The sequence below is a fragment of the Phyllopteryx taeniolatus genome, chromosome 1, assembly GCF_024500385.1.
Source record: "Phyllopteryx taeniolatus isolate TA_2022b chromosome 1, UOR_Ptae_1.2, whole genome shotgun sequence".
Taxonomy (NCBI): domain Eukaryota; kingdom Metazoa; phylum Chordata; class Actinopteri; order Syngnathiformes; family Syngnathidae; genus Phyllopteryx; species Phyllopteryx taeniolatus.
In genome coordinates this window covers 4366694-4380523 of record NC_084502.1, presented here as the reverse complement: position 1 = coordinate 4380523, position 13830 = coordinate 4366694, and the positions used below count along the sequence as shown (strand labels likewise).

At 44.8% G+C, this 13830-nt stretch overlaps 1 protein-coding gene across 4 annotated transcripts in view; it reads left to right on the top strand.

Moving 5' to 3' along the window:
• slc17a9b (solute carrier family 17 member 9b) overlaps nucleotides 1–5447 on the top strand; it is a 31541-nt gene extending 26094 nt beyond the window's left edge. For 3 of the 4 annotated variants that reach the window (XM_061759264.1, XM_061759529.1, XM_061759348.1), the window contains 4 exons: nucleotides 9–124; nucleotides 2189–2244; nucleotides 2356–2385; nucleotides 2732–5447. In XM_061759264.1, the coding sequence (XP_061615248.1) occupies nucleotides 9–124; nucleotides 2189–2244; nucleotides 2356–2385; nucleotides 2732–2910 (381 nt within the window). In that variant the 3' untranslated portion in view covers nucleotides 2911–5447. The other variant, XM_061759442.1, reaches the window with a different exon arrangement.
• Nucleotides 5448–13830: the final 8383 nt, after the last annotated feature.

The following is a 13830-nucleotide window of genomic DNA, read 5'->3' as shown; positions in this document are numbered from 1 at the left end:
ATCTCTAGTTTTTTTCAATGGGGATTTCCAGTGTGTTTACCCTGCTTCTGTGTGGAAACACCACATTCCCTTGGGCCACAGCATTTGTGTCGGCCACTATGGGCCTCACAACCTTCAGTCACAGGTATGACCATTCACCTTGCATCTTTTGTTTGAAGTTTCAACATGTTGATTTCCATGTTGTGGTGCTATTTACATGTCCTATTTACATGCCCTCCCTCTAGTGGTGATAGTTTACAAAAATATGCCATTTGGTCATCCCTGTCAAAGCTGTAAATGTCAAGAGTTTGTGTTGTAAAGGTTTATTTGTCCTGACCACACAAAAAATGTGTCATTATAGACCCTGCTATTTTCATTGCTTCAGTCCCTATCCCCTGCGAATAGCAAATTTCTGCAAGTAATTGTCACTCACCTAACTGTGATTATAATTGCCTATATTAATAGTTAAAACCATAAATATACCACAAACTATGATCCCCCAACAATTACATTTGGCATTTCAAACAAAAACATCTTCAAACATTGCTGTACTCTTATAAATATAGTAAGCATCTTACAGCTAACACAATATAGCTATCTGTACGTACATGTCGACAGTTCTGATTAAGAATTTCTTTAGTGGTGCAGTTCGGTGTAAAACAATGAAGATTCGACTGCACAGCGTAGCGCAGGAGTTACATGGTGCCGACACTACCCGAGGTGCTTCGGTGTTTACTAACCCGAAACCACTGAATCCACACAATAAAAACACGAACTGGCGGTTATAAGTAAGGTTAGCGATGTCCTGCTGAGCTGTTGTTACAGATTCCACTGGTCTTGATTGCCCTGTTTAGTCCAAGTTTGGTTAAATTATTGTACTATCGATCCTCTCACTGACTGTCAATCACAAATCTAACACGGCTGTTGTTAGATTTGTGATTGGATGAACAAGTATGTGTTGGCAGAACGTCCGCCTGTGTACATAATGGCCTTCTGCCTTGGAAATTTTGTCAACAACAACTAGTTAATGTTTTCTAAACCGTGGTTACGGCTGGCAGTCACCGTTTGTTGTCTCAGTTAAAAAGACGATACAGAGCACTAAATATCATACATACTGTAAGGTAGTTATTTGTCTCACGAAAACAAAAAATAATATTTTCAGACTATTTTTGTCATGTTGCAGAATATCATGAATAGGCGAGTTTTCCCGTGAATGATGGAGGATAGCTTTAAAAAATATATATGACTGCGGGGATTCACTGTATTCATCCAACTGGAAAGCTTGTGGATTTTTTTCATGGATTCCAATATTGAAATGGATAACAAACTCAGTGTGGCTGCTGTAGTACCTAATGGGAATAATGGGTCGAAATTGAAGGAGGCAGTGTCGAGTGGACCTTGTTGAGTTTCCAAGTAATGTTACAAGCACAAAATGTAAGCAAGTCAAAGAAAACTATGACCTCTGCTCGACATAAAAAGAAAAAAAAAAGCAATTTCTCCCAGTTGGATAATTATACTATTGGCTTTGATTAAAAATAATAAAAAAAAAAAAAAACAATAAACAAAGCAGTGTAGCTGGCCCTGGAAGGTTTTTTTTTTTGTTTGTTTTTTGTTTTTTTTATATATAACCTTCTGACTTCAAAAGTGAGAAGAAACCGCAAGTATTTGGAACATATCTGAAGAGATTAGTCATGAAAGACATCTGGCATGACAGGTTAGAGTTTCACTCGGGCATTTCAATATTGTGACTGGTGCACGGTGTCGCAATCGCAGGTGGCAGACTGGATCGGGCACATGCTTAGACAGAATTAGCCTATTATGTTTTCGTTCCGTCATGGTCTTAACGGTTGTCATCTGACAAATACAGGCTTTGTGTTTACATCTTCTGTTATATCGAGGAGATTTATCAGGGAACAAAACATCTACTGCCCATTAGAGAATTGAATGCCACTCATTTTACAGTAGTAGCTAAAAGAAAAACAGAATTTGGCTCTGGAAGGGGTTTTAGTCGGAGAAATCGAACTGGTGATTCTTTGGTCTCAAGATGCATTCATCATTTTCTCCCTTTAGTCACCGTTTTTCAGTTTGTGTATTTTAGTAGGTATTTTCTTTTCATGTTAAACGTCTCTCCCTTTCTGGTCCTCATCCTCTAGTTGCTCATATTTGACACTCATCAACTGAACGAACTAATGGCATTTTCGCTTTACAGTGGCGTATCTGTAAACGTCCAAGATCTTGCTCCATCTTGTGCAGGGGCATTATTTGGTAAGCTCAAAAGAATTAGTTTTTTTTTTTTAAATTGAAAACCTCCACAAGAGAATAGTTTTGAATAAAAGTTTAACATAGACTTCAGATTTACGTGCGTTTCTTTGACAGGTGTTATGAACACATGCGGCGCATTCTCAGGTGAGTTTCTTTCATTTCAGACAAAAAAACATGAATCTTTCCCCGGGATGATTGTTTTTACCTTTTAACACACACTGGTCAAATAATTAATCCACCTCTCAAAATGTTGACTTTGAGCTTGTGTGCTTGCTCTCAGTGGTGTTGGCCTGTGTATGTCATGTTTATTTCATCACGAAAGCTTCACGGCGTCCGCCACAGCTGAATAATGGAGGACCCAGAATGACAGACAGTCGTCATTCCTGCGAGGGAGTCGCAATGAACTGTTGACATTTTCTCTGCGGAACGTGCCGCTATCACATAGACCTTTCATCTGTTTGGCCTGATCTACTTTTTATTGTGTGCGTAGGGGTCCTTATGGTGTATTTCTCGGGGTATCTCATCGAGTCCACAGGCTCTTGGGGGTCCATGTTTGGCCTCATCACTGCCGTCAATCTGCTGGGCCTCTGCATCTTCTTGGCCTTCGCTGAGGCCCGCCGCGTCGACATCGACCCCAGCAAGATCCGACATCACAACATCCATATATGAGTACTCCTTCCCAGACTGGACTTGGATGTCCTGGGAAGGAGCTACATCCTTCACATGGGAGGTCTGTCTGTCTGTCTGTCTGGCTCTCTCTCTCTTTCTCTCTCTCTCTCTCTCTCTCTCTCTCTCTCTCTCTCTCTCTCTCTTTTGCTCCTGCACACACTTAACTGCGTTGACCATACGTGTAAAGCACACACTGGTGCCCCCCTAATTTGGTTCACATAGATACACAACATTGAATCCTAAAAAAGAAAAGAAAAGAAAAAAACATGTTGTCAGGGAACTGTTCAGGGAGGCTGGTCAAGTTTTTTTTAGTTTAGGATGATTTAAAAGCACATAGTTAAAATGTAAATAGCTTCATTTTTGTAGTTTAAAAGAGGACTTTGCACCCCCCCTCCAAAAAAACCCATTTTTGGTCATATTTGTAAATGGTCATTATATTTTGACAGTACTTCTTGATAAATATGATCTGTAAAAAATCAGCCATCTGTGGGCCCCATCTTTGCCTCTACTTTGATATACAAGAAACCACACACTCACATATCATATTTATCATGTACGCTACTACTGGTAAGTTATAATGACTGTTTTAACAAATATGACAAAGTGATTTTTTGGGGGTTGAAAATTTAAAGCCCCTTTGTGCATTTGTTTGCAGGAGTACACAGAAACTAGAAACAGCCATGAAACTTTACGCAGGGGTGTGGCGTTGGCCAAGGAGCAACCAAGTGAATTTTGTTTGTTCTGGAATCAGAAAATAGTGCGGATCCAAAAATTGTTTTCCTTTTGCACAGTTTTAGATTTTCTAAATTTTAAAAACCTTAATTTCTCAGTACAATTTGGGGAGTCTTGATGGCAAGGCTTGTGCAGGATGCTGGAGTTTATGAAGAGTATAAATTGCAGATAAGGGATAGGAATAGTTATCAATTAGTCAGTATATTGATTAAGAATTCTATGGATTTTCTGAAATAGATTCTTATTTAATTTATCTTAAAGCAGTTAAGTTCAGTTATTGATGGGTAATTTTCCCCATAGTCAAGAACATTTGGTCAAATGTTGATTCAAATTCACATTTTTAACCTTGGAGGAGGTCTGCACTTTGAATGTTATAATGGGGCTGAGTTCAACAAAATGCTTCTGGAACCTCACCTCATCCTTAAGAGCGATTCGCCTGACAAAACGTGTTTAGAGTTTATCTCTGCCTGGTCCTTGTGCTTTTGTGTGAGGTGCTAGTGCCAGTGTTCTCATGTCCTGTACTGTTTGTTCCCCATCGCCACCGTTGCACTTTTTTTTTACGGTGAGATGAAGAGGCTTAAAATGAGTGAGTGCATCCTCCCTGTTTCCTGTCTTAACAAATGTTCTAAAGCAGAAAGACCAAAGTTACTGAAATTATACTTTTTTTTTTAATGTCGTTTCATGCTGTACAAATACCTCACGTAATTATTTCATACTGTACTTATATATTTTTATTGCTTAAGAAGTATATTTTTAGAGAGAATAATTATATTAAGTTGAGATGCCAGGGGAAAAGAAGCGTGAAGCAGTTTGAACACTCCTGATAGACCTGACTCGTCTTAATGTGAATCTTGGTTTGGAGGAAGCAGCTATCGTACTTATTGTCGTCATGGAAGACAGGAAGTCAAGTCAGTATTTGGCTTATTTGGGAAACGTCTCCCCCCCCCCCCCCCCCTGTCTCAACTTGCCCCCCTTTGGTTTGCTGTGCGCGCATTGCACACTGACATCATGAATGTTGCACACCTTGCAAGAAAATGGGAGATGTTCAGTTTGTAGAACAGCGAAGACCTTTTTGTCTTCTATTGTCACACATGGAAAAATGAAAATGATGGCTTGTAGCTTTTGGAAGATTTGATATCGAGTTCAGGTGCTTACTTGACGTAGCCAATCTATGCATTCATGTTTTTGTGCCTGCTTGCGAGTCACATTGATGTGATCATTGTGTCGCTGTGTGTCATCTTGACCTTTATATACGAAGGTACATCTTTGTACGGTTCTTGTAATAGGCTTTTTTTTTTTTTTCCCTTTAATGCACAGCACATTCCTTGTCATTTATTGGTCCAAAATGATTAGATTGTTTTGTATGACAATAAAAATGTTATTTATTTTGTCATCATACATCCTTGGTTTAAGGTTAGCAATAGAAAACTCGATCAGGCTAGTTACAGTAATTGATTTTGATAATTTATCACAATCTGAAAGTACATATCCGCTGTATCTTGCTACCTTGACGGAATGTAAAATTCCTTTAACACATCATAGGGAACAAATATTGTTACACCAAATGTGCTATTCTTCAGATGCTTCACCTTTTCTTTTTACATTGCTTTTCTTTACCAATTTTCACATTCTCTTACTCATCTTGCACACTAACATTTATACAATAAGTTGTTCAGTGTGGTTCTTGACAGCTTTCCTGGGAGTTTTGATGTGTTGCTGCAGAAGGGCAGTATTATTAAATTAAAATTATATACTGTTATTTAAAAGCATGTCCTAACTGAACAAATAAAAATATTTTGTCAACACCTGCGAGTTGGCTGCAGTATTTGAGGCATTTACATGTGGTTTCCATGCAATGCCACTAGGAGACAGTAAAGTGTTGATGATATGGCGACTGCAATGATGGCGGCCTCTTTTTTTTGTTTGTTTTTTTTGTTTTTTTTGTGCAACTACTCTGCAGGAAACTCTTAACTTGACCTGACATCACAATGAATCACTGCATCAGCTCTAGAACAATTTGTCCGGGTTCCATTCTTGGGCCACCCCAGCCTGATATCCCCAAATCTGGGCCAGCGGGACTTACTGTATAGTGGTGGCACCATATGGCAGGATACTGTGTGCCATGCTGGCTAGCTGGCACTACCCATGTGTGAATGGCCAGACGCTAGTCAAACCAGCCCACTCCTTTGCATGGGACCCAACAGCTAGGTTGCCATAGAAACAGGTGGCCCATGTGGTAAGGAGAAGAAAGAGGAGAGGGGTGTTCACCTAAAGTAACAAGAAGTTTCACGTTGGTGGGCTTGATGTCCAGAACTTGGATGCCTCAAACAGCCTCGCCCGCAATGAGGTGGCGCGCCACTTATTGGAGTGCTCTCCTTGACAGAAAATGGTGCCGTAAAAGCAGACAAAACAGTGATGAGCAGCCCACTATTTAATTAGCAGAGAGGAAACGGAGTGCAGCAGCAAGAGATGATAAACCTTCCCCCCCCCCGCAACTTGTCGGCCAGTCGGAGTAACCCACTAAAGGCAAACCCCATCAGAGAGCCAGAGATACATGTAAATGAAATAGCCCCATTAATTAGTAATTAACATCAAGTTAATGACATTTCACTGTGTCGCCATCTCGACTCCTGTCCTTTCGCCTAGTGGAGGGGCTGACTCTCCTCCCTGAGTTGAATGCTAATTAGCGCAAAACTAAACTGCCATATAGGGCCACCTCATAATATAGAGGCCCAGTTGAAGAGTGGTCATTGTGTGGGGAGGATTAATCACTTTGTAGTAATAGATCAGGAGGCATTATAAGTCTGCCGCTCCTTAGAGGACTGTGATATTGGGGGGCATTGATGGGCTTTATGTGCTAATTGCGCTGCGCCTGTTAGCTCCCTCGTGACTAACTACTACTTTTAACCAGTCTGACAAGACTAAATTCACTACTTTATAATCCCGCTTTGCTTTAAGTCTGGAAAAGTGAAAAGTACACTATAGACAAATGTATTAGGCCTCGTCATTACGCTTAGCGTGGATAGGAAGTTAAAGTGAAAGAAAGTATGGTGGATGTCTATTTCTTTTGCAGCCGTTCAACTCTTTTTACAAGGTTGCACGGTCACAATCAAGTTCTTCCACACAGTCTCGTCAAACCACACCTTCGTGCAGGGTTGTGAAGGCTTGAATTGTTTCTTAATTTATTGAGATGATTCATTTACAATGATGCCCTTAGATACAAGTAACCCGACGTTTGTTTTTCGATGACCGAGGCATCGTTCGGCTGATTTTTTTTATTTTATTTTTTATTTTTTTGCTTTGATTTGCGAGCAAGTATTTGGCAATTTGAACATTACACAGTGTACTTAAAACCCACCAAACAACTTTGCTTTAGAAATGACCCTCACTATCTTAATGCTAACACATAATGTAAAATGCCATAGACAGGCTAACACTTAGTATCGATAGGCACGGTCTTATAAACCCTTGAAGTAATGTATATTTGAACACGTACAATGCAGCAACACATTTAAACAGACCATATAGCAATATTCACAGGCATATATTCTTTATCCTCTGCAAAAACGACTTATTGCAGCTTACTGAGTTTAGCTGTGAGCGTCTTCTTCGTATGTTATATCTGTATTATGTTGCCCCCTGGTGGCCAAGGCACACACCAGGATGAGCGGCACAATGATGAAATAATGATGTACAAACTGCTTAATTCTTTACTTTCTATTTAATGATATTACTGTATGTTTTTATAAAGTACAATACTGTAGATTAGAATGCAATTTTTTGTATTAAAAACATTGTTGTTTTTTTGGGGGGGTGGTGGTGGAATGGAACAGATTAATTGCATTTCCACTCATTTCAGTGGGGAAAGATGAGTTGAGATACATAAGTCACGGCACCATTTGTATTTTTTACCCGCAACAAATGTGCCTCGAAAATATTTCAACATGGAATTAAAATCAACAACTTTCTACTCACCCCATTTTGAAAGCTGAATTGTGTTAATTGTAATTAACAATATATCTTTTCATCCATCCATTTTCTGTACCGCTTTATCCTCACAAGTGCCGCAGGCGTGCTGGAGCCTATCCCAGCCATCTTTGGGCGAGAGGCGGGGTACACCCTGAACTGGTCGCCAGCCAATCGCAGGGCACATACTAACAAACAACCATTCGCGAACACATTCACACCTAAGGGCAATTTAGAGTCTTCAATCAACCTACCATGCATGTTTTTTGAATGTGGGAGGAAACCGGCGTTCCCGGAGAAAACCCACGCAGGCACGGGGAGAACATGCAAACTCCACACAGGCGGGGCCAGGGATTTGAACCCCGGTCCTCAGAACTGTGAGGCAGATGTGCTAACCAGTCGTCTACCATGCCGCTCATATCTTTTCATGTGATCAAGAAAAAAAAATTCTAAACTTCTACAAGAAATTGCTAAATTCTTCTTTTCCTTTCGGCTTGTCCCTTTAGGGGTCGCCACAGCGCGTTATCCTTTTCCATGTAAGCCTATCTCCTGCATCCTCCTCTCGAACACCAACTGCCCTCATGTCTTCCCTCACGACATCCATCAACCTCTTTGGTCTTCCTCTAGCTCTCTTGCCTGGCAGCTCCATCCTCATCATCCTTCTACCAACATACTCACTATTTCTCCTCTGGACGTGTCCAAACCATCGAAGTCTGCTCTCTCTAACTTTGTCTCCAAAACATTGAACCTTGGCTGTCCCTCTGATGAGGTCATTTCTAATTTTATCCAACCTGGTCACTCCGAGAGCGAACCTCAACATCTTCCTTTCCGCCACCTCCAGCTCTGTTGTCTCTTCAGTGCCACTGTCTCTAATCCGTACATCATGGCTGGCCTCACCACTGTTTTATAAACTTTGCCCTTCATCCGAGCAGAGACTCTTCTGTCACATAACACACCTTCCTCCACCCGTTCTACCCTGCTTAGACCCGTTTCTTCACTTCCTGACCACACTCACCATTGCTCTGGACGGTTAATCCCAAGTATTTAAAGTCCTCCACCCTTGCTATCTCTTCTCCCTGTAGCCTCACTCTTTCTCCACCAACTCTCATTCATGCACATATATTCTGTCTTACTTTGACTAATCTTGATTCCTCTGCTTTCCAGTGCATGCCTCCATCTTTCTAACTGTTCCTCCACCTGCTCCCTGCTTTCACTGCAGATCACAATGTCATCTGCAAACATCATGGTCCACGGGGAGTCTAACCTCATCTGTCAGCCTATCCATCACCACTGCAAACAGGAAGGGGCTCAGGGGTGATCCCTGATGCAGTCCCACCTCCACCTTAAATTCGTCTGTCACACCTACAGCACACCTCACCACTGTTCTGGGGCCCTCATACATTTCCTGTATAATTTTAACATACTTCTCTGCCACTCCAGATTTCCGCATGCAGTACCACTGTTCCTCTCTGGGTACTCTGTCATAGGCTTTCTCTAGCTCTAGAAAGACACAATGTAGCTCCTTCTGACCTTCTCTCTACTTTTCCATCAACATGCAAGTAATGCATCTGTGGTACTGTTTCTAGGCATGAAACATACTGTTGCTCGCAAATACTTCTGTCCTGAGTCTACCCTCCACTACTCTTCCCCATAATGTCATTGTGTGGCTCATTAACTTCATTCCTCTATAGTTCCCACATCTCTGGACATCACCCTTGTTCTTACAAATGGGCACCAGCACACTTTTCCTCCATTCCTCAGGCATCTTCTCCATCCATCCATCCATTTTCTACCGCTTATCCGGGTCGGTTCGCGGGGGCAGTAGCTTTAGCAGGGACGCCCAGACTTCCCTCTCCCCAGCCACTTCATCCAGCTCTTCCGGGGGGATGCCGAGGCGTTCCCAGGCCAGCCGAAGGACGTAGTCTCTCCAGCGTGTCCTGGGTCGTCCCCGGGCTCTCCTCCCGGTGGGACATGCCCGGAACACCTCACCAGGGAGGCGTCCAGGAGGCATCCGAATCAGATGCCCCAGCCACCTCATCTGGCTCCTCTCGATGTGGAGGATCAGCGACTCTACTCTGAGATCCTCCCGGATGACAAAGCTTCTCACCCTATCTCTAAGGGAGAGCCCGGACACCCTGCGGAGGAAACTCATTTTTGGCCGCTTATATATCTTATATATATATATCTTATATATATATCTTATGTATCTTGTTCTTTCGGTCATGACCCAGAGCTCGTGACCATAGGTGAGGGTGGGAACGTAGATCGACCAGTAAATTGAGAGCTTCGCCTTTCGGCTTAGCTCCTTCTTTACCACAACGGACCGACACAAAGTTCGCATCACTGCAGACCGATCCGCCTGTCGATCTCCCGTTCCATTCTTCCCTCACTTGTGAACAAGACCCCAAATACTTGAACTTCTCCACTTGGGGCAGGATCTCATCCCCGACCTGGAGAGAGCCACCCTTTTCCGACTGAGGACCATGGTCTCAGATTTGGAGGTGCTGATTCTCATCCCACACTCGGCTGCGAACTGCTCCAGTGAGAGTTGGAGGTCACGGCTTGATGAAGCCAACAGAACCACATCATCAAAAAGCAGAGATGCAATAGTGAGGCCACCAAACCGGACCCCCTCTATGCCTCGGCTGCGCCTTGAAATTCTGTCCATAAAAGTTATGAACAGAATCGGTGACAAAGGGCAGCCTTGGCGGAGTCCAACCCTCACCGGGAACGAGTCCGACTTACTGCCGGATATGGGGATGAAACTCTGACTCCGGTCGTACAGGGACCAACAGCCCGTATCAAGGGGTTGGGTACCCCATACTCCCAAACCACCCTCCACCGAACTCCTCCCATACCTGAGTTTTTGCTTCAGCGACCACCAAAGCTGCATTCCGCTTGGCCAGCCGGTACCCATCAGCTGCCTCAGGAGTCCCACCGGCCAAAAAATCCCGATAGGACTTACAAGGGAGGCTGAGGAGTGTGATCCCCCTGTAGTTGGAACACACCCTCCGGTTCCCCTTCTTAAAAAGGGGGACCACCACCCCAATCTGCCAATCCAGAGGAACTGTCCCCGATGTCCACGCGATGTTGCAGAGGCCTGTTAACCAGGACAGCCCTACAACATCCAGAGCCTTGAGGAACTCCGGGCGAATCTCATCCACCCCTGGGGCCTTGCCACCGAGGAGCTTTTTAACCACCTCGGTGACCTCAACCCCAGAGATAGGAGAGCCCGCCTCAAAGAACCAAGCCTCTGCTCCCTCATGGGAAGGCGTATCGGTGGAATTGAGGAGGTCTTCGAAGTATTCTCCCCACCGACTCACAACATCCCGAGTCGAGGTCAGCAGCACCCCATCCCCACTATACACAGTGTTGATGGTGCACTGCTTCCCTCTCCTGAGACGCTGGATTGTGGACCAGAATATCCTCGAAGCCGTCCAGAAGTCTTTCTCCATGGCCACACCAAACTCCTCCCATGCCCGAGTTTTTGCTTCAGCGACCACCAAAGTTGCATTCCGCTTGGCCAGCCGGTAGCCATCAGCTGCCTCAGGAGTCCCACAGGCCAAAAAAGCCCGATAGGACTCCTTCTTCAGCTTGACGGCATTCCTCACCGTTGGTGTACACCAACAGGTTCGGGGATTGCCACCACGACAGGTATCGGCCACAGCTCCGGTTGGCCGCCTCAGCAATGGAGGCGCGGAACATGGTCCACTCGGACTCGATGTCCCCCGCCTCCCCCGGAACATGAGCAAAGTTCTGTCGGAGGTGGGAGGTGAAACTCCTTCTGACATGGGATTCTGCCAGACGTTCCCAGCAGACCCTCACAATACGTTTGGGCCTGCCACGTCGGACCGGCATCAACTCACCACCAGGTGGTGATCAGTTGACAGCTCCGCCCCTCTCTTCACCCGAGTGTCCAAGACATGCGGCCGCAAGTCCGATGACACGACCACAAAGTTGATCATCGAACTGCGACCTAGGGTGTCCTGGTGCCAAGTGCATGAGTGGACACCCTTATGCTTGAAAATGGTGTTCGTTATGGACAATCCGTGATGAGCACAGAAGTCCAATAACAGAACACCGCTCGGGTTCTGGTCGGGGGGGCAGTTCTTCCCAATCACGCACTTCCAGGTCTCACTGTCATTGCCCACGTGAGCATTGAAGTCCCCCAGCAGAACGATGGAGTCCCCAGCAGGAGCGCTCTCCAGCACCCCCTCCAAGGACTCCAAAAATGGTGGGTACTCTGAACTGCTGTTTGGTGCATAGGCACAAACAACAGTCAGGACCCTTCCCCCCACCCGAAGGCGGGGGGAAGCTACCCTTTTGTCCACCGGGGTAAACCCCAACGTACAGGCGCCAAGACGGGGGGCAATAAGTATACCCACACCTGCTCGGCGCCTCTCACCGTGGGTAACTCCAGAGTTTAAGAGAGTCCAACCCCTCTCGATAGGACTGGTACCAGATCCCAAGCTGTGTGTGGAGGCGAGTCCGACTATATCTCGTCGGAACTTCTCGACCTCACACACCTCTTTCCCTGCCAGAGAGGTGACATTCCACGTCCCTAGAGCCAGCTTCTGTAGCCGGGGATCGGATCGCCAAGGTCCCCGCCCCGCCTTTGGCCACCGACCAGCTCACACTGCACCCGACCCCAATGGCCCCTCCCACAGGTGGTGAGCCCACGGAAAGCAGTCATCTTCTCACGCACTAGAATTCTATTGAACAAGCTTGTCAAAAACTCCACAGCCATCTCTCCTAGATGCTTCCATACCTCCACAGGAATGTCATCAGGAGCAACTGCCTTTCAATTTTCATCTCTTTAATGCCTTTCTAACTTGCCCCTTACTAATCATTGCCACTTCCTGGTCCACCACACTTGCCTCTTCTATTCTCCCTTCTCTCTCATTTTCCTCATTCATCAACTCCTCGAAGTATTCTTTCCATCTATCTAGCACACTGCTGGCACTAGTCAACATATTTCCATCTCTATCCTTAATCACACTAACCTGCTGCACGTCCTTCCCATCTCGAGCCCTCTGTCTGGCCAACATGTATAGATCCTTTGCTCCTTCTTTAGTGTCCAACCTGGCATAGATGTCATCATATGCCTCTTGTTTGGCCTTTGCCCACCTCTACCTTTGCCCTATGTCGCATCTCAATGTATTCCTTTCGCCTCTCCTCGGGTCCTCTCAGTGTATCACTTCTTCTTAGCTAACCTTTTTCCTTGTATGATTTCCTGTACCGTGAGGTTCCACCAGCAAGTCTCCTTCTCTCCTTTCCTGCCAGAAGATACACCAAGTACTCTCCTGCCTGCCTCTCTGATCACCTGGGCTGCCGTGGTCCAGTCTTCTGGAAGCACCTCCTGTCCACCGAGAGCCTGTCTCACCTCTTCCCGAAAAGCTGCACAACACTCATCCTGTCTCAGCTTCAACCACATGGTTCTCTGCTCTGCCTTCCTAATCTTCCTCCTCACCACCAGAGTCATCTTACACACCACCATCCTATGCTGTCTAGCCACACTCTCCCCTACCACTACCTTACAGTTATAACTTCCTTCAGATTGCATCGTCTGCACAAGATGTAATCCAACTGCGTGCTTCTACCTCCGCTCTTTTAGGTCACCCTATGTTCCTGCCTCTTCTGGAAAAAAGTGTTCACTACAGCCATTTGCATCCATTTGGAAAGTCTACCACCATCTGTCCCTCCAAGTTCCTTTCCTGGATGCCGTACTTACCCATCACTTCTTCATCACCCCTATTTCCTTCACCAACATGTCCATTACAATCTGCACCAATCACGACTCTCTCTCTGTCTAGGATGCTCAGAACTACTTTGTCTAGCTCCTTCCAGAATTTCTCTTTCACCTCTCGCTTTCACATCCTACCTGTGGGGCATAGCCACTAATCACATTACACATAACACCCTCAATTTCAAATTTCAGCCTCATCACTCGATCTGATACTCTTTTCACCTCCAAGACATTCTTACCTAACTCTTCTTTTAAAATAACCCCAACTCCATTTCTCTTCCCATCTACACCATGTTAAAATAATTTAAACCCTGCCCCTAAACTTCTAGCCTTACTGCTTTTCAACCTGCTCTCCTGGACACACAATATATCAGATTGCTAAAATAGGTGTTACAAATGATTGAAATTGCTAAATTATGTTTTACAAATGCTTGAATTTACAGTACAACTTGAAGATGGCTTTGGAAAAGTTGTGA